Genomic DNA, 26409 nt, shown 5'->3' with positions numbered 1-26409 from the left:
AATTGTGAAAATGTAAAGACTACTGTATGACCCTTGTTGACTTTAACAATTTCTACTTATCCACCTTAATGATTTAAAGATATTGAGTGGTGTTAACTTTTTGGCTAAGAGCATTTCCTGTTCAAACTGCACTTATAGCAACCACCTACAGTACATTATATTCCTATATCAACAATATGATTTCTAAACGACCAGCACTTCCTCTGTGACCGTTATTTAAACCCTGTGCACCGCGTGGAGCACAAACTGAAAAATCACACCAGACCTCCTCTGATGTTTTTCGGTGCTCCAGCGTCATATTTTATGCCAAACAGTTTTGAGAGCAGATGTGAGTTTGGGAACACAATCAATGAAGTGACAACGCCAACAATCTGTGTGACCATCAAACGGAAAGAGGGCAAAAGCCGAGCAAAGGGAACAGCAGGACACGGAGCTGAACGCTGCCTAATGTTCCTGCAGAGAGACGGTTATGATTTCCTCCGCCTCACCTAAAAAACCCTGCCTGTTATTCTAATGGCCGGCAACTCTCCGATCAGCCATTTACAGGAAATGAAATGTGTGTCACAGAAATAGCTCGCAGTGAGTGAAATGTGGAGGCGCTGCAGAGATTGATGGGCTCTGACAGAGGACAAGCAACAACAATATAAATATATGTTGACTTATTAAACCCTGAGGAGACTGAATATGCTAAAAAAAAAGTCTCTCTCTCTCTCTATACAAAGTTTTTGTTTCGTCAGCTTGACGTGTTTAATAAAACCTGTTATTAAGAGTTTGGACTTTTTCCATCTTATAATGGTTTACACTTGTACTCCACTACATTTTGAAAGCCAGTATTGTACTTTTCACTCCATTACAATTAATGTATCTGAAAGCTTCAGTTACTTTACAGATTCAGTTAATTAGCTCAAACGGAATATAAATCAACTAATAAATGAGAAGAAGAAGAATAAGAAGAAGAAGTGGGAGGGATGAAACCCTCTGTAATGGTCACACATGCCGAGCACACAGCAAACACAGTGAAATGTGTTCTCTGCATTTAACCCATCCTAGTGCCAGGAGTCTAGTACTAGGAGCAGTGGGCAGCTATTGTACAGCGCCCGGGGAGCAATGAGAGTGGGGGGGGGGGAAGGGGGTTGTCCGGTGCCTTGCTCAAGGGCACCACGGCAGGGCAGGAGGTGAACTGGGACCTCTCCAAGTAGCAGTCCACACTCCATATTTAGGTCTGGTCGGGGACTTGAACCGGCGACCCTACGGCTCACAGTCCAAGCCCCTACTGAATGAGCCACTGCCGGATGATATATAGTTACAAGTAAATATATCCAGCAGCCGTATATCATGTAATTAAAGTTAGCACCAGCTGTGATGAACACATTAATGCACTAAAAATCATGATGCAGTCATTTCATATGATTCTGAAATGGACCATTACTTTTAATGAGTACTTTTATTTTAGGTACGTTCAGTGTATCGCAATGCCATTTTAGTATTGCTTCTTTTACTTAACTAAAGGGTCAATCTTGCATTGTTTTTATGTGCATGTATGGCACAGACCTTTTTTGACATATACTACTCTGCATTTAACAGTTAAGCCTTTGAATATTTGAATATTTACTTCTTCCACCTCTGTTGATAATTGCAAAAAGAAAACGCAGATAAAATGATTAAGCTGCTTTTGTTTCAAAGCATGCTCAATAGCTCAAGATAGCAGCAGCAGTATGTAAAACAGTCATGATTTGTTGATAATATCATTTTTAATGCACAAATTGTACTTATTACAGATTATTTTTATATTTTAGTCTTGGTCTAAGTACGTCTTCCTCCAGTTTTGAGATCTCATTTTGCTAATTTGCATAAACAAGGCAGATAAAACGATTGTTTGGAAGCATATCCGCTCAACTGGACGGTGTGAAACGTGAGTCCTGCAGCATCGACCATATGTTACGGCACTAACCAGATCCAACTGCTCTGACAGGGGTGTGAGGGGAAACCAGGCAGCAGCTAATGTGTCTGGACGTTTCGCTCCTCACCCTCCATCTGCCGCTTGCTGACGAAGAGGCTTCCAGAAAGAAGCTCTCCATCTGCAGCTGAGAGGAAGGAGAACACCTGCTGCAACATGGAGGGAGGGCGCAGAGATCAGGGTTTATATCGAGAGTATTTCATGGAGATAGGAGTAACACCTAGAGGAGATGTGCTCAGAGACGTGCATCCCATAGGGAGACATGCATCCAAAGGCTTTAGTGTCAGATGCAATACAGATTAAGTATGTTAATTAACCTAATTTATTTTGTTGTTTTGTCTGTCTGACTGTTTTGTTTGTTTGTTTTACGCCTGTTTCTTGTGTAAAGCGACCTTGGGTCCCCTGAAAGGCGCTATATAAATCTAAGTTATTATTATTATTATTAAGTGCCTTTAGTCCCAGCCTCCTCCAATAGGATTAATAAAGGTCCATCTTATCTTATCTTAGTGCAACATAGAATATACCTTATATAATATTGTAATAGATTTGGATAACAATAGGGCTTCTAAAAAAAATTGGTCAAACTTAAGACATAATTAAGAAATTAAATATATGAGAAAAATTTAAATAGAAAATAATAATACTAATTTAATTTAATAAGAATAAAGAATAACACTACAATGAAAAACGGAAATAATGGAGCAGGTCAAATGTGAGTGGTAAAAAGATAAAACAGAATATTAAATGAAATACATTCTGTATTATCTCATTTGATTTTACACCAGGTAACATTACGTCACAATTGTTGAACCGTAGAGTAACAAGCCGTGCCTCATCACATTGATGGTTTTCACAGTGTTTGTATTTAAATTGTCTGCCAAAAAACACAATCAGTGACATTTAATAAAACCTAATTGTACTTGTCACATGATTATTCAGTATGAAAACTAATTACTCTGGATTATAATAAGGTGTAATACAGAAAAACAGCCAACTAGAATCCACTCTTATTATTGGAGGTAAACACCTAGAGAGTGTTAAACGCAGTGAGAGGCTCCAGTGAGTTGCCTGCAGTGTTTCTGCTTTATAAATCAACATGATGTATACAGTCAACACACATCAGCAGTCACAGTTAGAACAACAGCTCAGCTTTACTGCAGCTATACTAAATTGATTTTAAATGAAGTGCTGAGTACCTGGCAGCGCGACAAGACAGTAAACATTGCATCACAACTCACAGAAATAAAAACTTTTCAGCAGTTCAAAACTTCCAGGGCCGAAGGTGATCATGGATAATGTTTAAAAACTTTATAACAGAAGGAAGCATCTACTCATGGAAAGCAAAACTCTTTTTCCGCAGCTGTGATCAGAGTTCTTCCAAACCAATGAATTTGTTTCTGGATGGAGGACTCTGGCTTTTCTGTGTTAATGTTGCCCCAAAAAGCTTAGGACAAAATGATTCCTCTACTTCAGGGGTGTCAAACTCAATTTCCTCTCGGGCCACATTAGCATCATGGTTGCAGTCAAAGGGCCAGTTTTATATATAAGACTATATAAAAATACATATATAAATATTTAATATATATAAAATAATGTATTATATTACATCATTGCCTCTGCATTGGATTATTATGGGATAGGGTAGTAACTTCATAATTAACTGCGTCTGAAAGCAGAAGTCTAGGGCAAATAATTGCAAGTCTCTTCAGTGAGAATGTCACAAAATGATTTTAAAAGAAAAGCAAAATTCTGAAAGAAAAAAAAGTCAAAATCAAAAAAAGAAGTCAAATTTGAAAATAGGTGAAATTTTCAAAAAAAAGTAACATTTTGAGAAAAAAAGTCAAATTCTGAGAAAAGGTTCAAACCCCGCTGCAGTCAGCATGTCGTTGTGTCCCTGAGACACTTCACCCCAAATGGCTCCTGTGGGGATTACCCACAGTATTGAGTATGTAAGTCGCTTTGGATAAAAGCGTATAATAAGTAACATGTAATGTAATGTAATGTTACTGCCTCTATAATAACAGGATTACATTTTTTATGCAGACACTTTTTGTGCAGATAGGATAACTTCTTACAAAAAACTTGAATTGTTAAAATGTTTTGCCTAATCTTAATTAAAAGAATACTTTTACACAAAGGAGCTTGTATTTTTCATAGAGGTTTGAAGTCTACAAGCTGCATGTTTGGCCTCAGGTTGGCAGCTCTCTCACTTTGACAGAGACAGGGATTTGTGGGTAAAGACAAACTAAATGCCATGAGGGACGAGATAACCCATGGCATTCAACAGTTCAAGTTTTCTGCAGGACACAGCGCATTTGGGTTGTTTTTTTCCTGCAGGGGCAACCGAGAAAATGTGGGCGATGAACTTTAACTTTTGCGTGTTGGAGTGCTTTCTTTTCAAATTATGTATGCCTCTTTTCAGCGACTCCATGCTGCACATATTGGAGCAGAAATCGAAGTTTCCCAGTAAAAAGAAAAACGTGTAATTTCAGCCACTGAGTAACTTTAAAATATTCTTTCTGTCAAAACGTCCCTCCATGCAAAGCAGATGACATGAGCAAAGTCAGGTTGTCCTTTAATCAAGCTAGACAATTATACATTGATCATAAAAATACTCCATTACAAGTACAAGTCCTGATTTTAAGAAGTTATTTAAGTGAAAGTACACATTAAAGAACATTAAAGCATGGAGACATGTCGCAGTAGAGACACTAAATACTAATATGAACCTGAAAAAGAGCAGAATAGAGCCTCTTTGAATACAAACTAACTCTGACTTGTTCTCCGATTATTGCTTGAGTCCTATTGTTGTGCAGCTTTTACAGAAAATACATATTGACTAAAATAACGTATGGATTGTCAAGCCAAAGTAAAATACAGAGCATAATTAATCAGAGTTTGGAAGACATTTTTCCTCGTAGAAGTAATTAAGAACTGAGGTGGTATATCTTCAGGTGGGCTGCATAAAGAATAAAGCAAATGCAAAATGTACTTCAGAGAGAAACTAATTAAATGTCAAAGAGGCTTTCTGGAGAAACAGCTAGTTCAATTACACAATGAGGCGAGTAGAAAGTTATCACACGTGCATAATGCTCTGAGAAGGGAGGTGAAGCGCTGTGGACAATGGAGAGGCTGCATGTGACGATGAAAAGGGGACTTGGGGGGTGTGTGTGTGCGTGTGCGTGTGCGTGTGTGTGTGTGTGTGTGTGTGTGTGTGTGTGTGTGTGGAGGGGTTAAGGTGATTGATCTGAGGCTCCTAATGAGACCTGTGGTTTCAAGCGGAGGAAGTAAATGTCTGCTAAGCATTTCATTTCCCAGGAGGCACTTTGGATACGTGTGGATGAGCCGGTGGGGAACGTTCAGGATCGATTTAGCTTTTGTCCGCCCTCAGGACAATCCTCAAATCACTGCTCCGACTGAACTCCACGCTCACCTTGATCAACCCTCAAGACAGAGAGTGAAGGAGTTGTGATGTGTTGAGACACTCTGGGTGTTAGCAGCTAATGAGAGACGGCTGACAAAGGCTGTTTTTAATTGGATGTGCACTGATGAGAATAAAATGTAAAGAAATAAGATGAATGTCAAGTAAAAGAGAATTAGTGTTGTTGTATAACTCTCTATTTCTGTTGGTCGTCTTTAAAAATGAAAGATGTTTCTGTTTGTTTTGTGTGTAAATCATCACAAGGAAAACATGTTAAATAGTATATAACCAATAATGACTTTAAAATGAACAAAAAAAACCTTATATGCTATTCTATTATTCCCAATACATTGGAGTCCGGAATATTTTAGTAAACGCTCTGCACGTGTTGACAGGTTAGTGAAGATGTTTCTTCTAATGTAATCTTTTTCATATATTACAACCCTTTGAAAAAATAAAAAATTACTTTCACTATTTGTGTTTTTTCATTTGAGGTAACCAACCAGAGGCCTGTACTACGAAGCCGGATTCTCGCTTAGCGAGCTAACTTCAGGGAAAACTCTGGGTTTCCGGTCCTACGACGCTGGTTCACTTCTTAGCGGGCTAGATCTCCATGGTAACTTATGCTGAATGGCTATCCTGGTCCGGAGCAGGTTAGGTTCCAGGATAAGAGATCAACTCAGTGAAAGCACCGCCTGCTGACCAATCAGAGCTCAGTGTGCGGAGTTTAAAGCGATCAAGTCATATTACAAGAGAAAGGAAATACAGTTTAAACTGCCGTTGCAGGAAAGACGGCCGGCAAAAATCACAGACTGTGTGAACGTGAAATTAATAGAATATCACCTCCCATCTTCAGAGCAATCTGACTATTATAACATTAGCGTTAAGAAAGCTTACTTAAATATCTGCCACAACATAAGTAACCGGATCAAAGTAACATTACGTACAGTCCGCGGCACTGTGAGTGCAGACGTCGATGTGTCCCATTATCATTCATATCACTTCATATCACATCTGTATCATATATTTCCTTATTTGAATCAGCTTCTTGAGCCGTATCTGGCCGTGCAACACTCACAGTGTCACATACTGTATGCAGAAGTATTATTTTAAGCAACACATTAAGTTGAGGAAACACTCGAGTCAAATGTAATTAAAGTCAGATCCACTCGTGTCTTGGACGGGGCAGTGATATCATAAACCTGTTAATGTACGCATTCAAACGCTTTTTCTTATACCAGCTGTATTCACCTTGCAGGTGCAGCTATAGCTTTTATCCTGGATAAAGTGTTTAAGTCATGGATGTTTAAAGTTTAACTTCTTCATATTTGTCTAATTATAGTTGACTTTTCATTCAGGAAGTATGGCGCTGTCAGTATGCTTGTCCATGTTTGTGATTGGTTGAATGCTCCAAATACCACCCCTTTCATGTGAACGCGCACCTAACTAGATAGGGCAAAGCTGGCTTGAGTTAACGAGTTGATAATCAGCGTCGTAGCGAGCGCGTTGGTTTTGGATTAGGTAAACCGGGTAACTGAAACATATCCAGGTTAGGTTGAACCGGCTTCGTCGTAGCTACAGGCCTCTGCTCTTCTTCACTTTACCGGAGGCTGCTGCTTTGTTGACATTATGGCATGAAAACAACATCTCAAGTGTAGTCTCCTCAAAGTCTATGACAACCCCAAAACATTTGCTCATGGACAAAACTTCCTAATGTGAACGTGACACACAGTCAGAAATGGAAATGTAGCAAAAGCATCCGTTGGAATTTTTTCTTAATTCATGTTAAAACTATACATATGTCATTTAGATGGTATAACGCATGGGGAGTTAAGAAAATAAAATGTGCATTTGCTAATATGGGCTTGTTCCCTATTTGTCTCCTGCTGTGTCTTTCCACTAAGTCTTTTTGCAGAATCACAAAACCCTGTTCCCTTTGCGCTCTTCTCACACATGTGACAAATCAAAACTGCATGATTAATGGAGCTTCTTCAGCTACTTCGCTAACAATGGTGCTGACAAAGTGTGAATTAAGGAAGAAATACAACAAAGACACAGAGGGTAGATAAAAAGACTTTCAACCTCCAATGGGGGAAGAAGAACGTGCACATCATGCAGATCTTCTTCAACATGCCCGCACTGATGAACATGAAGGAAATGAAGCAGTGTTCTCATCACAGCCTCACACTAAATGGGACGCGATGGATAACAGAGATAAAGGTAGAAACCTGCAAACGCATCACTACAGTATAGACTTTCTGGGAGATTTGCTTCTGATGCAGATATCTAATGGCACCAGACCGAATGCACAACATATATCATCCGTGTAATTGCTCCGTGCAGGTTCAAAAACCTTTGGAAAGTTTATGTTTTTGGAGTTCAAAGTGTCTTCTTCTTGGCTGGTTTCCAAAGATCTGTTTCACTTGAACAGGCTACCAAATACAAGGCTTGTTTCCCCAACCCAATGTTATCAATACATTGGGGGGAGGGGCGCTAGTCGTGTTGTTTTATTCAGCAGGGGAATGTATGTGTCCCTAAAAAATATCATAATTAGAGCCTTGCATTGAAGAGGGTGAAAGGAAGTAGCTCTGCGACACTATCCCTTATATTAAATCCTTTCTGAATTATATATGAACAAAGCCCTCTGTGAAAGCTTCAGAATATGGAGAGGAATGAAGCTATGCATGGTGTGTGTAAGTGCTACTGAAACTCTGTATACGTAAGTCAGAATTCTGAGAGTTTCTGAAAAAACATATACATTTACATATATATATTTGGGATAATTTTTCAGAACATAAATAAATATTATTTTCAAAATTCGGAGGAAAGTCAGAACTGGGTGAATTTCAGAGTTGGTTTTTTTTCAAAATTCGGACATAGGCTATCAAAATAATTCTCAGAGCAAATTTTTTTTAGTCTCAATTCTGAGTCAAAAGTCAAAATTCAGATAATGTTTCATAAAACAAATATTTTTTGAAATGTCTGAAACAAATCTGAATTAATTTTGTACACACTACAGGTGAATAGGGTAAACAATGTTACTAACAAATGCGGCATTATTTAAGACATTTTCTTTGGGAGGGGATTTAGGACTCATCTAAAGCAACAAAGTTTTTGACGAGATGTAATGGAAGCAGAATACTCTCAACATTGCATACAAAATTAAACCCGATATTCTTGAATGAAGTCTCTCGCCAGATAAACCCCACCCGATGACTCTCAGCCTCGCTCGCCATTCCCAATTTGACGCACATAAACGCGCAGCTTTGACGTTGATGCGCAGGTATAAAATGCGGTGGGGGTCTCGGGTAGTATAAGAAGTGAACACACACACACACTCACACACACTCTGAACTGACCTGCCTCTCTATCTGGATAGAAACACTGGAAACCATCTCAACCCTTTTTACGCACAGCCTCTCTTCTACACATTTTTTGGGGTAACTCCTCCACTCTTTCTTGCTTTTTTCGGACCTTCCCTCTTTCTTTTTGATTGTGAAAGTAAGTTTGCATCAGCATGGAGCCGTACACGGTCCCCGGGGCGCAGCTCTCCCTGGCCGACCTTTACTCCGTCATCCCCTACAATGTCACCTTCCCGGACGAGGGCTTTCTGCCGAACAACGACACCGATGCTCCGGTTCCCGGGGCCCACAGCGCCGCGGGGCTGATCATCGCCATCTCCATCACGGCTCTGTACTCCGTGATCTGCGTGGTGGGGCTGCTGGGAAACGTGCTGGTGATGTACGGGGTAGTCAGGTAATACACACTGTATGTTAATACAGGCACTGCTTATTTAAAAGCACCAGTATGACTCTGATAAAGCAAGATTTAATTGGAAATGTAATCCACAATAACTCATTTTGGTGTCCTTATGATGTACTGATTGCAACTTAGTCACTTTTAGACTTTAGGATGAACATTGTTTGTTTATTGTGTGTGAAGCATAGTGTTTTTTTGCAGCCAAAGCCACATTTTCATTTTATGTAAATGTTAAGGACATTAAAATAATTTGAATCGTTCTGGTCATGTACAGGGTGGTCAGGTATTTGTTTACAGGCATTGAAAGCGTTGAATTTAAAGCACCAGTATGAATATGATGAGAGCAATATTATATGGGAGATTCACCCCAAAGCACTCAGTGTCATAATAGTCTATTAACTGCCACTTAGTCACTTTTGGGAGTTTAAGATGCACATTTGTTTGTGTGCTGCATATGAGAAGAGTGCCGAAGACAGATTTCCATGTTATGTAAATGTAAGCAATGTGTTGCATTAAAATTGAAATTCCTGAGCAATTTATCTTTTATTTTGAGGTCTATCCAGTAATCAGTCGACCAATCATTGCAGCTCTGGCTTGACGCCATGAAGAAGTGACTTTTTTAACCACCTTTTGCTCAAAGAAATTAGTCTATAAACAAGAATAACAAGAATATGCATTATGTAAAGCCCTAGGATAGGTATGGGGTCTTTCTTAAATGTTGCAATAGCATTAGTTTCCCCATATACAGCTGGTTGCATGCACATCAGTCTCTATGAGGGTGATGGAGAAGGTGGAGCTCTGCTTGCATGCAAACCTGTCTGCATTGTGTGTGAACTGCCTGCATCCCAAACAAGGTACCTGCATAAAGCATGAGATTGTTCTTTCATTATTTCTACATGGAGGAACAACATGTGCAAGATTTTTGCTAAAAGGGTTGGTGGCAGTCCCAGAATCAGCTGGGATTAGAGTGTGTTTGCTTAAAACGACATCTTTTGGTGTTTAAATATGTAAACTAAGGTATTTAAGGCCAAAAGACTGAACGGATGTTGTGCACTAGTGCATGTTTTCAGTATAATAGTCAGTCTGAGGTCACAGTTTCCCCTTCAGCTCTAAAAGCATCATAATAAAGCTGACACTCACATTGACACCAGATAAAACCCACCCTGTCATTTCCTCAGAAGCCATCCAGCCCTAACTTGTATGCTTATCAGGAAAAAAAGCTAAATTGCCGGCAGAGGCTCTCATCGTGTTAATTATACTAATCTCAAACACTCTATACGTGTTTCCAACCCCAGTATCACCTGAAGCATTAATTGCTGCAGCTGGGCTGGCAAATTAAACAAGCAGGTAATTTCAGAAGGAAAAGCAGAGGGGGATAAACAGCCCACGAGCGTGACACTACAGGATAAATCTGCAGTGGCCGAGAGGTGCACAAACTGCTACAACGTTCCAAAACTCAAATGTGCCTAAACACATGCAGATGAAGAAAAATCTTCACCAACTTGACCACACATGCAGCGTTTAATAAAAGAGATTTCAGCCTGTAGTGTCATGCTGTTTTATACTGTTTTATATATAACGCTGCAAGAAGCTCAAAACACAACAGAAACCAGGGGACACTAAAAGGTGACAGTTGGCCAGCTTTATAATCCCAGAACGTCACCAAGTGCTCCGGTCCCAGCTGTGTGCGTCACTTTTTAGTGTCCCCTGGTTTCTGTTGTGTTTTGAGCTTCTTGCAGAGTTATATATAAAACAGTATAAAACAGCATGGCACTACAGGCTATAATGTACACGATATAAGATATAAAAAGCTATCTAAATAGTTGTGTTCCTTCAATATATGCAATGACATGGAGAAACAGAGAGAGAAGACACACAAGATGGAGCTGAATATTGAAAAAGCCACAAGCAAGCTGGAAGTTTTGGCTATTAAACCAAGAAAAAAGTCATAAATATTTACAACACTGCCTATCATTTGCATACAGGAGTTAGGAGTTAAAATAATTGGCCAAACAAGGCGAAAGACAAGTAAAAGAAGGCACTGAGGGGACTGAGGACGCAGAGAGGAGATGGATGGGAGCTCGGGGCGAAGGCAGTGAATCAAACAGCCATTCTTCGTCCAGCGAGTGTTTTTGTGAGTGAGGACTCATCACTGATGCAAGGCTCCGGAGAGAAAAGACTGAGCACATTAACTATCCAAGACAGAATATATAATCTCCTGTGGAACATCTGCAAACTCTGACGGGAGCAAACTTAAAGAAACAAAGATCCAGTGCTGGAATTTAGAAAGGAAGCTGGGTAAACACTTGACTTCATGTAGTCCTCGTTCATTTTTCTGTAGCTTTTTCAAACTTTCTGTGATGCATGGAACAATAATCTACATAAAGGAGGCTTGTTATCTTTACCACGGGCCCTATTCTGCTTATTTTCAGGTTACTATTTCCATTCTTTAATGTTCAGAATCAGAATCAGAATCCCTGTATTCGTCCCACAGAGGGGAAATGTGTTTGTTACAGCAAGAAAAGAGCCAAAGAAAGCGTAATATTACCTAAGAAGCATGCATTAAGCAAATTATAAAAGCTCTGTATTTTTCTCATACTGCCTGTGCTGCACCTCTTTTCACCCTCTGTCTGAAAGCAGAGCCCAGTCTGCTCTGATTGGTTAGCTGGCCGGCTCTGTTGTGATTGCTCAACCGCTTAGAGATGTCCCGCCCCTTAGCCTATCACGTACAATGTGTTGGAGCTCTAGCCAATAGCAGCATGAGTGTTACATAGTGATGTCACAATGTTCTGGAAGTAAACAAAGAAGTTCAAGGGAGGCGTTTCAGGGGGAGTGTGTGGGGGTTTCCTAATAGAACCCCCTCCCTAAAAAAGAGGTGAGAAATGAATTTAGTTGTTGAAACATGGCTACATTTCCACAAGGCAACTGAGTTATCTGCATGGCAACTGAGCAGACTCCATTTGTCAAGGTAGACTGAGATGTGGTTGATATTGCTGGAGAACCTTGAGTCTAGATAGGTTTTTTCCAGCAACCCTTTCCAATGTCAACAATGACTTAGCAGGCCTGGGTTTCCACAGGGCCGGATTTATACATCATAATTATAACTCAGATAACCTTGTATACATTCAAAGATCCCAATCCATTTTCAGAGATGCAAATAACAATAATAATAATAATAAGGAAACTATGTTTGCAGTAAATAACCATGGCAATGTCTGAACTAATGGAACATTTCACACAAAACATATATTTCATTTCTGACCTTCAAACCTTTACATTTTTTAAACTGGCAACAGAAAAGGTTTGATATATTTGTTCTCAATATATAACTTTAAGTGATTACTGGGTTGCAACAGGCCATGTTGTTGTGTTTGTTGATTGCCCAATCATTTTAGCATTGACAAAACCAAAAGCCCATTTTAAAGCATCCAGAGATATTCAATATATGATGATATCAGATAAAATCAGCAAATCTTTACACTTTTGGAAAAGCAAAAATTTGCCATCGTATTCTCCAAAAAACCCTTAAATGATTACTGAGTAACCTGCATTTTTTGTTGATGTTTCTTCAGTCAATTGCCCAATCATTTCAGCATTGATTATAAACCAAAGGCGTATATCAAATCATTCGAAGATATTCAATTTATGAAGACGTCTCAGACGCTTGAAACACCTTACTTGACCACTATTCCACAGTTATTAAACCCAAAAGTCCATTTCAAATCATTCTTCTATGATTTATGTATTCCTTCAACATTGCTCAGCCTATAGATAGAGCAGAAGCAGATATACCCTCCACTTAGATCCCTGGATAGAGACACTATGCACACAAACGGGATGTACAGTCGGATCATATCACCGCTGTGGCCTGAGTGATGGAGAGTCGGATACCTCGGTCCAGAGAGGACAGGGCATCTTCTTATCTTCCTCTTCCTCAGGTCCTGATGCCTCACCTTGTCAGATAAGACCTGGCTCAGTGCTCTGTAATTTATTATCAGGTGGCCTCCATTTCTGCTCCATGTGCAGCAAGTATAAAGATGACTGGATTCATTTGTGATTTCTACCAAAAGAGCAGATCTAAGACAGAATTATTATAGTGTGTATTGTTTTTTGTGTATTGAATTGGTTAAAAAAAAAAAGTGAAAAGACTGGGAGCAGAATGTATGTGTGTGTATGTGTATGTGTATATATGTGTGTGTGTGTGTGTGTGCGCGTGCATAATGCTCTGAAAAGGGAGGTGAAGCGTTGTGGACAATGGAGAGGCTGCATGTGAGGATGAAAATGGGACTTGGGGAGTGTGTGTGTGTGTGTGTGTGTGTGTGTGTGTGTGTGTGTGTGTGTGTGTGTGTGTGTGTGTGTGTGTGTGTGTGTGTGTGTGTGTGTGTGTGATTAGCCTTCAGCCCTGAAAACACAGCAGAGTCAAGCACGGCAAAGAAAGGACTGATGTTGTTACACATGGAGGTGTAACACCGAGTGGTGTAGATTAGCTTGCTTGCGCTAATTAGGTGATTTGTGTTTGGTTCGTTCTTGCAAAACATACAATACATCCTACACAGGCCATCTAGAAAATGTAATGGACAACACAAGTCCATTGTGCTCTGAAAAGCACACCATTATTCGTTATTAGGGCCACCAATCAAAGTGTTTACATCTCTTGAATTGTTCAACTTTCTGTTTACTTTTAATTATCTTCAGCCAGCTATCTTCGTTGGCTAGCAAATGGTGTAAGAGTTGAATACAGTGAATGCACAGAAGTGTACAATAGATCAAATATATACTTTACAGTGGGTTGATGTACCTTTATGGTAACATTTAGCAGGTAGCTAACAGAGATTTCTGTTCAGCACCCTTATTTCCCCTTTCATTTTTTACTTGTGTTAGCTAGCTAGTTATCTTGTCAAGACTTGAATACAAGAATCAGTTTTATTGAATGTATTCATTTCATTGTTAGCCATTGCCTGAACAGATGAACAACCTTACTCAGAGAAATGGCTCGGCTACAATGCATTTTTAAAAACAGCTCGTTAGGAAAGGAATACATTTACGTCTTTACACACATTGCAACTGATGTATCAGGTATTTTTTGCTGAGTTTTCTTCTTACGTTAACTGCCTTCACAGCTCTATCGATCTGGGCATCCATTAGTAAAGCATCTCCTATACCTTTGCTAGTTATATGGGATTTTATATGTGCCGAGCTAGCATCATCAACGACAAGCTACATGACAAACCGGTAATCATTGGCAATCTGTCTAGGTTTACAGGTAAAAAGAAAATCATTGACACGGTCTACAAAACCCAAGAGGTCACAATGGTCAATACTTGCTGCCATCAGTAGACGCTAAACATCACAGCTAGTTTGAGGTTGTGCTGCTTTGAGACTTTGGCCCAATTCCAAACCACCCCCTACGCACTACCCCTACACACTACTACCCCTATGCACCACTACCCATACGCACCACTACCCCTACGCACCACTACCCATACGCACCACTACCCCTACACACTACCCCTATGCACTACCCCTACACACTACTACCCCTACCCCTACACACTACTACCCCTACACACCACTACCCATACACACCACTACCCATACACACCACTACCCCTACACACTACCCCTCCACACAACCCCTACCCCTACACACTACACACTACCCCTACACACCACTACCCTACGCACCACTACCCCTACACACTACGCACCACCCCTCCGTTTGCACGTTCGCGGAGGGTCCGCCACAAGTGCTGTTCCAAACCAACGAGTGTTGAGGGGGAGTGGGTTATCAAGCCCTCCAAGAGCGAGTGCATCACACCTGACAAATAGTTCCGTGCAAACATTTACTGATAAACTGCACAAGATACACATTTAATATCGTCATACAGATGTTAATAACTTCATGGTTACCTCGTATTGTTTTAACTCAGGATCATATACCTGTGTTTAGTCTAGAAAACGGTAAAAGTGTGCATTTAATTATAAAGTTGTGTATATTTACAGGGACTGTCTCAAAAACTAAGAAGCTTATAAACATCAGATTTTAAAACAAAAAATAAACACCATTAAAGATTTTTTGAGTTTTATTTTTGTTATTTTTAATCCAAGAGATGCTGATTTCAAACCGTTGTTACGAAAAATGATGGCATTTCCTGTTTCTGCCAGAGAGAGGGGAGTTGGTCCCAAAGCCTCCTGCTGTATTTACACCCTCCATCTGACAGGAGGGAGCCTCGTTAAGCTGCTAGTGAGACTGCAGACGGAGTTCACTCCATCACGGAGCGGGAGTGGGTAGGGTGTGGTTTGGAATTGGGCCATCATTTTCTTCTCATTCGACAGCCATAACAGCCTCGTAGCGGGGGGTCCACTGCCATGATACAAACATAAAAGAAGAAAGTAGACAAGTGTGAAAACCGTTTTTCACAGCAACAAGAAGAAGGACATTCTTGACAGATAATTGCTTCTCCTAGCCTAGCAAAAAGGGAAGATGTGCATTTCCTGCTTTATCGGAATTGTACACGAAGCAATTAACCATAACATAACCTCAGGACGAGCGATGTGATTGGAGGGGCAAAACAAGTTTTCTTGTAACAGTTTCTGTGTTTTTGCAACTGTCACTGCTTGGTGTTAAATTAAAGTCTTGTAATGCGATGGTCACATCCTGAAAAGAGCTACACAGCACAGGTACCTGCATGATTGGCACTGTGATGGCCACAGCTACACAGGGTAAAACAACTACACTGCACCCTCACCTTCAGTAGTTTTGCTTCAGTGCAGCTGCAATAAAACATGCCAATTAACACCACACATTTGATTTAAATGGTAAACTATTTATTTGATTGTAATCTGACATTACTTCAAACATTTTAGCACAGCTAACAAAAGTATTTGTTTGCATTAATTACTTTCTTTGTCTCTTGAGTTACCGTGGCTGTTGGGGGAGGTTACTTCCTGGTTCAGCAAAGGGCGTGGCTAAATACTGCAAGGAGCCAATTGGGACAGATTGGGACAAACCACCTGCTTCCATGTCAAAGGGGGGATTTGGGTTTTGTCAGTGTCCTTTGTGTATTCTGTAATTATACCTTGGTTTCAACTTGGTTTGGCCAAGCCACTATATAGGTTCCTTGGTTTGTCATTGTAGCAGGTCAGTTTGTTGAGGTATTCTTTTTCTGTTGACCTCTTTTATAGGCCTACTGTAGTTATTAGAAATTATTGATTTATGATGTTTTCTTTGGACTTTTGGGTAAATAAAAAACCCAGTTTATTTAAACCACTCCTGTGTCCTGTTGCCTTACTGCTTGGTCCCTGACCGGCACCAAAGAGCCTCCACCTATAGCAACGTTTGCCTTCTTTAGGGCTCACTGGTTATTTGACATGCTCATAATCCAACAATCTTGATATAATATCTTGGGGCCATAAAAGCTACACCTACCTTTTTGATGATTTACAGTACTCCTATACACAAACAAACCCCTAGAGTAAAAGACTGCAGACTTGAATTATTTGTACTCCCCTTTAAACCATTTTATTTCTAGTCCCAAGACTGTTACAAAAATGGATGGTGTAAATTGTAGGCTGCAGTGCTTTTACTAAAGGGAGGGATGAAGTTGCAGGGATCATTGTGTGCGAGCCTATCTTGTCAGTTCGGATCACGCAGAGGGTAACGAGATTTCTGTTTGAATCACACTTCAATTATCAAAGTGACTCTGGCGATAAACACACGTTTGCACATAATCCTCCGCCCATATCGAAAGCCAGGCTTTTGGTGCTTAATCAAAGGCTTAGAACAGATTGAGATGCAAAAGTAAACTGAGAGAGTTTAACTGTTTGGTAACTTAATCACAACATAATTCATTTTGTCTCACAAGACGAAACTCGAGCTAAGGCTTTTCATTTTCCTATCTATGACTCGCGCAATTTTACCGCAACACAAATCCTTACAGTAATATTATGCTTTCTTGCACAAACAGCTAATTTAATACATGAAGCGGATTATGAATACGAGGTAAAATGAAAACCAAAGCAATCTGCTGCTGACTTCGGCATTTCTGCTGGATTTAATAAAAATGAATAGAAAAATGAGGCTGAATGTGTGCAATATAATCAAGGCCACATGAACGTGTGTTGCAGATTGACTTTACTAGACCTTAGACATACAATATGTAGGGGTAGAGATTTTTACTTTGCAGAAAAAGCGCAGGTGTATCTGATGACATTTATTATCAAGCACCATTTGGACGGGGTTAACATTACAGGAGGTGAGGAATTAAACATTCACAGTGATGCTTTAGGGATTGAACTCATCATTCAATATGGCATTATTACCATCTGGAAATTACAGAGGTAGATATTCAGCAGGACAAAGCATTTAGTCAAAAAAATCCTTCAACTTCTGAGTCATATTTACATCAAAATACCTGAAACACATGTTGATATTCTGTGTGACTAACACTTCAGGAGGATTTTATTATATGCAATATCCATCACCCATGAGTAATCATAGAAAAAGAGGCTTCAGAGGTTCCTTAAGAGTCTGCATCTTTTTAAGTTTTCTTTAGCATCAAAGTAATTCAGTGATCCATTTACACTGCTAATGGCTAATACATCCTACTTTTAATGATGCCAATTTATCAAAAAGTGAACAAATGTTGGCTAAAAGAAAAGGGCTAAACAGACAAAGGCAGTATCTTATTGTAGCCGACAGCACAGCACTACATTTGATTTGCTTACAAGGGCTCTTGCTCTCCTGACGGCTCAAATTTGATTTCATGCCGGTGTTAGCATGCGTCTATCAGCTTAGTAAAAACAGTAGAAGGACAAGCAGCTTTTCATGCATAAAAACCCCCAGAGATCCAATTTAAAATACAAGCACGTTGCTCCTCGTGGGATTATGTTAAAACCCCCTTACCTTCCGTAGAGAAATAAATCACGTCCGAACGGTGCTTTAGGTCCATTTAGTGTCCCAATAACACAAGTCATATTATGGATTCTGCAGCTCCCTAGGTATACAGCCCATAAACGGTGTATTTAACTACTCCTGTGCTTTTAAGTGACAGTGACAATGAATTATGGTGCAAGGGATGAGAGTCTTCATCAGCAATCACTGTGATTATATTTTCTGATTCGGCTGAAGCCTGCGTTCTCATCACACTAATTTATTATATCATACAAAATGTCAACCCACAGAGTTTAGTCGCTAATATATCATCAATGCATCAACTCTCATAATAGAATAGAATATATCTTTGAGTGGTAAAAGCAGAGGTAGTAGCGATGACAGTGCAACGAGATAAAATTAAATGTCAATGTGCTTATTTAACTTAGTCTAAAAACGTTAAATATACAAAACTGTCTACATATAGTATATTGCTAACTGTGTGTTCATAAAGGGTTATAGTAACCAAATTGTTCTGTACAAAGGCGTGGAATCAAATGCACGATGCAGACACGGACAAAGTATCAAAAATAAAGTGTTTTTAATGTAAACAGGTAGCAATACACTGAATACATAAAACAACAAAACAAACACTCAATAAACTGTCTTACCTAAACTATCAAAAAACTACAAAATACTAATACAAAAATACATACTAATCTTACCTTACTTAATCTAGCTATCTATGAACGATTACTGTAGCTATGGACGATGACAATGACAATGACTATAACGCTGGAATGCTTGGAAATGCACAAGACAATCTGGCAACGAGACAGGGGAAGACGAGAACTATAAATACTAGACAGACATCACCAGAGGCCTGTACTACGAAGCTGGTTCAACCTAACCTGGATATGTTTGAGTTAGCCGGTTGGCCCAATCGAAAACATACGCGCTCTGGCTAAACTGTACTCGAGTGTTTCATCAACTTAATGTGTTGCTTAAAATAATACTTCTGCATACAGTATGTGACACTGTGAGTGTTGCACGGCCAGATACGGCTCAAGAAGCTGACTCAAATAAGGAAATATATGATACATTATGATGTGATATGATATGAATGATAATGGGACACATCGACGTCTGCACTCACAGTGCCGCGGACTGTACTTAATGTTACTCTGATCCGGTTACTTATGTCGTGGCAGATATTTAAGTAAGCTTTCTTAACGCTAATATTATAATAGTCAGATTGCTCTGAAGATGGGAGGGGATATTCTATTAATTTTCACGTTCACACAGTCAGTTGATTTTTGCCGGCCGTCTTTCCTGCAACGGCAGTTTTTCTGTATTTCCTCTATCCTGTAATATGAATTGATCGCTTTAAACTCCGCACACGGAGCTCTGATTGGTCAGCAGGCAGTGCTTTCACTGAGTTGATCTCTTAGCCTGCCACCTAACCTGCTCCGGAGCAGGTTTGCCGCTCAGCATAAGTTACCATGGAAATCTAGCCTGCTAAAAAGAGAACCAGCGTCGTAGGACCGGAAAGCCCGAGATTTCCCTGAAGTTAGCCGGCTAAGCGAAAATCCAGCTTCGTAGTACAGGCCTCTGGTGAAGACAATAAGATAATCACAACAGCGGGAAAACAGACAAGGCAGGAAATGTACTTTAGACACATGAGGGTAGACAAGACTATCAAAATAAAACACATAACATGAAACCTTAACTAGGGAACAATCCTAGCAGAGCCGTCTACGCACAACACAAATGATGCAAGTAAAATAGCCATAAATACTTAATTGTCAAATGATAGACATTTTTACCGAAGTGTGGCATGAGTTGAGTCAGTTTTTCACAAATACAACAACTTGGCACAACAGGGTCACATGAGAACAAGGTAGATACCTCTTATTCATATATGTACAAGCTTTTATTTAAATGTTCTTGCTCTATTTCTGAAGATACCTCCTGCTATTTATATTGTAGGTCTTCCATATAGTGCCTTGTCGGCGAATCTGCTTAAACGCTGTCCTGATTGGATCAGATGTTCTCAATTCAAGACATGCTACTAATTTTACACAAAGTTATGAGCAAGGGTATCTAGACCGAGACAATAGCAAGACTTTGAGAGGTTGAGAGCAAGTCAAGACCAAAACCACAGCAGTGCGAGTCCCACACTGCATTACGCACTTCAAAATGAATCATGGTAAGCATTGGGATGTCACAAATTGATCGGAAACCCCCATAATTCAAAACACCAACAGAAAACAAAAGAAGATTGCCCTTAATTGACCACTTTTGCAGCCCATTTACCAATGTCTTGCTAAAATATTTAAAAGCGAATGCAGAGGTGATTTGTTTACTATATGGGAATTGTCATTGTTTCTTACGAGGAAACAAATACAGACAAAACAAGATGAAATCCACTTAACGACCTTTGTTTAGTGTTTTGATTTGAAGCAGGACATTTTACATTCAATCACAATATAATATACATACGTGCAAACGTAAATGGTTTTAGTCACTTCCCTGGAATTGCAGTCTTGACCGGGCAATACAATTACAAAATACTCCTCATCTTACTGAGGCTGATGCAAGATCCAGTAGAAATTCAGTCATTTGCAAAAGGAGACCTTCAAAAAGACTCAGACTACCCTTTGGTATTAACTCTAATCTCTCCAGTGCTACAACACTGCCAAGTCATACGCATTGAATCCATTCCACCAATGAGATGCATGTATTAACATAAAAGTCGGCCTCTCATTAGATGACTTGGCTCCGTTAAAACCGATAACTATAGGAAGGGATGTAAATTCAGCGTTAATGCTGAAAAACGATTATAGTGATTATAAGAATATAAACTGTATATGCTTGTGTGCCTATACTGGCTTTGTGAAAAATGACCAGAAGAAAAATCTATTCACGTATCCTTTGAGATATTGGGCTTTGGGTTTATTCTAATGAAACAAAATGCAATGTTCTAGGAAAATCAGCTAAGGTTTTAAAGTTCATGAACACATCTAGGAGGAGTTTCTGTTGAGAGAAGCTTCAGTGAAATATCCTTATGCCTCAGAGGAACATTTCTGACCTCAATAAGCAAAAGCTGCACCAAATGAATTCTGTGCTGAAAGCCATTATTATTTCTTCCAGTAGAAGATAAAACATATCTTCGACTCACACACTGATAGAAAAGCACAGTCCCATGATTAAAGCAGGGTCCAGGACATACAATATACACAAATCTCTACGGCCAACAAGCCAGTTATAGCAATTATCTCAAATCACTAATTTAGAAAAAGGACAATCTAGTTCAGATCTATTGCACGAGGGAACAAACTAATCCATTAAAATACGCTGCACTTTGAATAACACTTTCAAATCCCACAGCTTTAACACTCAGCTGCTCTCATTTTCACCGCTGCTGATTGCAAACACTTGTTCTCCTCTCTCATCACAACCAGATACACCAAGATGAAGACACCCACAAACATCTATATCTTCAACCTGGCCCTCGCAGACGCCTTGGCGACGAGCACGCTGCCGTTCCAGAGCGCCAACTACCTCATGAACAACTGGCCTTTTGGGGAAGTCTTGTGCAAGCTCATCATCGCCATCGACTACTACAACATGTTCACGAGCATCTTCACCCTCACCATGATGAGCGTGGACCGATACGTCGCCGTGTGTCACCCCATCCGGGCGCTCGGGTTTCGAACGCCGGTCAAAGCGAAGATGATAAACGTGCTAATCTGGGGTTTGTCCTCGGCGATTGGGGTGCCCATTATGGTCATGGCTGTGACTAAAGTGAACGATAATGGTGAGATAGTGTTACATTCCCATTATTATTCTTTAAAGGTCCCCTATTATACTGTTACTCATCAATATATTATAGTTCTCATCCTCTTGTTCTACCTAAAGATCTTTTATATACTGGAGTATTTCCATTGTATGCTATTAATACTTAATCTCCACTACACCTCAGAGGAAAATGTTGTACTTTTCACTGTCCTACATGTATTAAACACTAATTTACAAGTAATTATCTTACAAATAAAGACACATGATGTGCTGGAATGATATAATGCAATACCAATTTACCCAGTATTTTGCAAAGTATCTTAAAGGTCCCCTATTATACTGTTTTTCATCAATATATTATAAGTCTCAGATATATACAAAACATGTCTCTGAAGTGTTTGGCTCCAAACACCAAACAGATCATTGCAGCATTACCCATAATCCCCTCTGTTTCAGCCCTGTTTCAAAAGTGCTGATTCTCTGTCTGTTACTTTAGATGAAAATAAGGAGCCACTCCCCACGCCCCTCTGAGAGATATTTGGTTAAAAAGAACACAATGGTGCTCTAGGAGGAGATTCAGGTGATAAGGTGGGGGGGGGGGGTTACCTTGGTTGGTGATTGGCTAATGGTTACACAAGCCAAACAATCGTTATGACATCATAAAGTGGCCAAAATCTGATCAGCTCATTTTCAGACAGGTTTTTATATAAATGGATCAGGACAAAAAGAGAGAGAATCTTTTTTCCTGAAACTTTCAGAGTCTCTTTACACAGAGGGGACACATGTTGATGTAGAAGAGACATGAACAAGTGGATTTTGCATAATAGGTGACCTTTTAAAGTTTTCATATACATTTTAACCGTCCTCCAGGATTAGGTAACCCCTAACTGAAACTTCACCTTAGTGCTTGAGGACAGCTGCAAATCACCTATGAAAAGACCTTCAACATGTTTTGACCTGCAGGATTAAAATGTATTTGGATATTTATTATTTATTCTAGTCCTTGGGAACTTTATTGGAGTGTGCATGTCAAACAAAGGAGAAGCAAGACTGATTATGTATCCAGTCCGGAGTGAGTGGAAAAACCTTCAAAACGTTAAGTCAGCTGAATCCAAAAAACATAATTTAAAACCAAGGATAATATTTAAATGTCTTAACTATTGAAATCTCCCAAGGATAGTAGGATATTGTTTGGCTTCATTTGACAACATCCCCAGTAAATAATGTTGAAAGATAATCCAAAAGTATTCCAACTGTTGTCTTTGAAATAAAGTCCCCTTTCCTTCAAAAAGTAGTCCTTGAATTGGGAAAATGTAATTGTAAGTCCTCTTGGTAGGGCAAACAATGGTCTGATTATCAGACTGACTCAAAAATAGCATATTAAACATTTTTCATTTACAGCAAATCCCCAAATGAATAATTTCAATCAACTGTCAATGTTAAGTACCAATGCAGAAATGTTTGCCCTTTATCTGTTAAACACAAAAGGAGCCCCAATCTACACTGGATTGAAACACTAGAAGTGCACAAGGTTTCATTCTTGTGAAAGGTACAACTAAATAACATTATGCCGCTGCCCATCGTGATTTAAGAGGTTTGTCCAAATATGATATTATAGTTATTTTCCGTTTTAATGGTTGTCCGAAGCAATTGCAGAAACACCCGCAGAAATATATTCCTGATTTCTTTCAGCAGCCACAAACACAGTATTTTGGAGGTGTGGCATATATACAGCATATGAAGCGACGTTTCTTTGTTATCTTTTTAAATGCACAAACCAGTATCTATCAAAACCTGTGAGATACCATAACCTTACGTCAACACATTTATAATTATACCTGCACTTTTCCCAGGTAAAACCGTGTGCACGCTGAAGTTTCCTGACCCCACCTGGTACTGGGACACGGTGACAAAGATCTGCGTCTTCATCTTCGCCTTCGTTGTTCCCGTGCTGGTCATCACCATCTGTTACGGCCTCATGATCCTGCGTCTGAAGAGCGTCCGGCTGCTCTCCGGCTCCAAGGAAAAGGACCGGAACATGCGGCGAATCACCCGAATGGTCCTGGTGGTGGTTGCCGCCTTCATCATCTGCTGGACGCCCATCCACATCTTCATCATCGTGAAGACTATGGTGAAGATCGACAACAGGAACCCCTTCGTGATTGCCACCTGGCACCTTTGCATCGCCTTGGGATACACCAACAGCAGCCTCAACCCGGTCCTCTACGCCTTTCTGGATGAGAATTTCAAGCGGTGTTTCAGGGATTTCTGCCTCCCTTGTCGAACCCACGTGGAGCAGCACAGTCAGACCCGAGGACGCAACACTGCCAGGGAGCCGGTGTCCGTGTGCGCTCCGTCGAACACTGGGAAGAAGCCGGCATGACTAGGCATGGAGTGGGTCCCTCACAGCTCTCGCTCCAGGAGGATCCAGCAAGATCTGCAATCAGAAGTCACCCAGATCTCCACAACAGAGTTTTGAAAAGATCTTAAAGAGGAAGAAGTCTCAAAGAACTGAGTCGTGACGCTTGTTCTCCCCAATTTGGAAATTCAGCTCAAGAGAAAGAAAAAACAATTCGCTCTGATGTTACTGTTCCATTAAAGTTCTAAGAGAATATCCAAATGTAAAAAGGGAAGATTTTGAAACAGAACATCCCCAGCTCACGATTTGTCTGCCCAATGGACCGGAGAAATGACTTTTTTGATGATGGAAATATGACAAAGAACGCTGGTTTCTATCTCGGCGAGCAGAGAATGCATTTGTTAAATTGCATTGTTATAAACCAGACGGACTGTCAGGGTAAATAGAGCGCGACAAAAGAAAGGTGTGTGAAAACTTGGCTGTTCAGTTCAAACTTCATCATTTCTCCCGAAGGAACACTTACCTTCACGTTCACCGAACAAAAGACAGGTTGGTGATAAAGGAGTTTTGACGTTTTTCCGTTTGTTTCTTCGACATAAACCCGAAGCAAATGAGCCTTACAGAGCAACACGACTCCACTGACACCCACCGACAGCTGGATGATGAATTGCAGCACAGTTTGTGCACAACGATGCCGACCAATCTGTACATGGTAGAAGTAGGGGAGTCTTATTTGGTATTCTGTTTCTTTCTTTTTATTTATTTATGTTTTACAGCAAGACATGTGTGTTTCCCGTTAGACTATGCCACCATCAGCTGTGTTTAAAGATACATGCGGGGCACAATGTTCCATGGACTTGAAATGGATCTAATTCAATCTTAATGTTACACCACAATGCTTTTGACAAGAAAATATCAAAGAAAAAGGAAAGACAACGATCCAATGCTTGGAAATGGCTTTCTGCTCCGCTTACAGATGGAAGACAGACGATAAATATTCACTACTCTGTGCCGTGATACATTCCTGAATATTTTCTTACAACGCCAGTGATCGTTAAAGTGTACTGTATATACTCGCTTTGCTTTAACCAATTGCTCCAGGATATCTCTCCCCTGTCGTTATTTTTGCTAAGGGCGCAATGACAGAACTGTATATAGTTAGTTTTCCAACAACGTATGGTAAAATGACAGGAACTTGTGGGTTTCTTGGGGTCAAATGGGAAAAATCCACAACGGCCAAAACCAGTGAAGCTTGGATTTCTTCTGCTCACCCCTACTTTACTTTCATGAGCGTTGTCAAGCCTGCCGACAGCGTCTCAGTGGATCAGTAAAAGAATAGAGATGCTGCCTCTGAAAAACCTTGTTTGCAGTATTTCCTTCACCTCCTTGATTCACTGTTTGAAATGTGAAGCCGATGGACAGTTCGAAACACATACGGAGAGCCTCTTCATCACAGTGTACACGAAGAGGCCTAATCTCAAAGCTTCAAGGAGATTATTGATCGTGTTTTTAATTAGCATAAGACTATGTGTCACATGGAATATATGTGGCGCGTTAAGGACTTGTTGAAGGGGGATTTGTTCTCTGTGATTTATGTACTCCGATAGATCCTGACACCAATCAAACTGCAGGCATCGATCAATGGATGCCGTTGATGATGATTTCAGCGTTGCACATACCAGATGATGTGTGTCAGATGTGATAATGCAGAGATCATTCAAATGTTCTCTCATGTGGATATATTTCAAAAGCTGAATCTGTAATGACGAGTAAACATGTCAAAAAAATATGACAGAATTATGATTAATGTGGAAGAGATAAAACACCAAATTGAACATGAATAGAAGATGATGAGGGGGAAAGAAGCCCACTTATATATAAATAAAATGGACTGACGGATCGAAGGGGAAAAAAGTAAATAATTGTGAATTTGTAGATAATATAAGCTTTTTGGCTTCAGTCCCAGTTAAAATGAGGTGCGTCTGTGATTCTCTACACTTTTTCAATCTTGAGAAAATGCTTTGAAATGGCTTTCTGTTCCATTGCTACCAAATTCAGCAATTTATCTGTGAGTTGATCCGCAGAGACGGAGAGAAATATATTCTGTGGGAAGTAGAAGATTGCATTTGTTGTGCAGGATGCATATTTTCTAACAATTACAGTGGTGATTTAAAGTGAAATGTATAGTATTGCTTTGCTTTGTACCAATGCTGCAGTATATCTCTCAGCTTACATTGTTT

At 39.9% G+C, this 26409-nt stretch overlaps 1 protein-coding gene across 4 annotated transcripts; it reads left to right on the top strand.

Annotated features, from left to right (window-relative positions):
- Positions 1-8803: 8803 nt before the first annotated feature.
- On the top strand, positions 8804-24263 carry oprd1a (opioid receptor, delta 1a). 4 transcript variants are annotated; one of them, XM_034125043.1, is made up of 4 exons: positions 8804-9134; positions 21474-21816; positions 22127-22136; positions 23664-24263. In XM_034125043.1, exons 1-4 carry the CDS (start codon positions 8896-8898, stop codon positions 24191-24193), a joined length of 1122 nt encoding a protein of 373 aa, XP_033980934.1. In that variant the 5' UTR covers positions 8804-8895; the 3' UTR covers positions 24194-24263. The 4 variants fall into 4 exon arrangements, with proteins under 4 accessions (XP_033980934.1, XP_033980933.1, XP_033980932.1 ...); XM_034125042.1 differs by lacking the exon at positions 22127-22136 and adding an exon at positions 10482-10484 and having other exon boundaries at positions 21474-21829; XM_034125041.1 differs by lacking the exon at positions 22127-22136 and having other exon boundaries at positions 21474-21829.
- Positions 24264-26409: the final 2146 nt, after the last annotated feature.

The sequence above is a fragment of the Trematomus bernacchii genome, unplaced genomic scaffold (genome assembly GCF_902827165.1).
Source record: "Trematomus bernacchii unplaced genomic scaffold, fTreBer1.1, whole genome shotgun sequence".
Lineage (NCBI taxonomy): Eukaryota > Metazoa > Chordata > Actinopteri > Perciformes > Nototheniidae > Trematomus > Trematomus bernacchii.
Note: the sequence above shows the minus strand (reverse complement) of the source record. Positions and strands in the feature narration are given on the sequence as shown.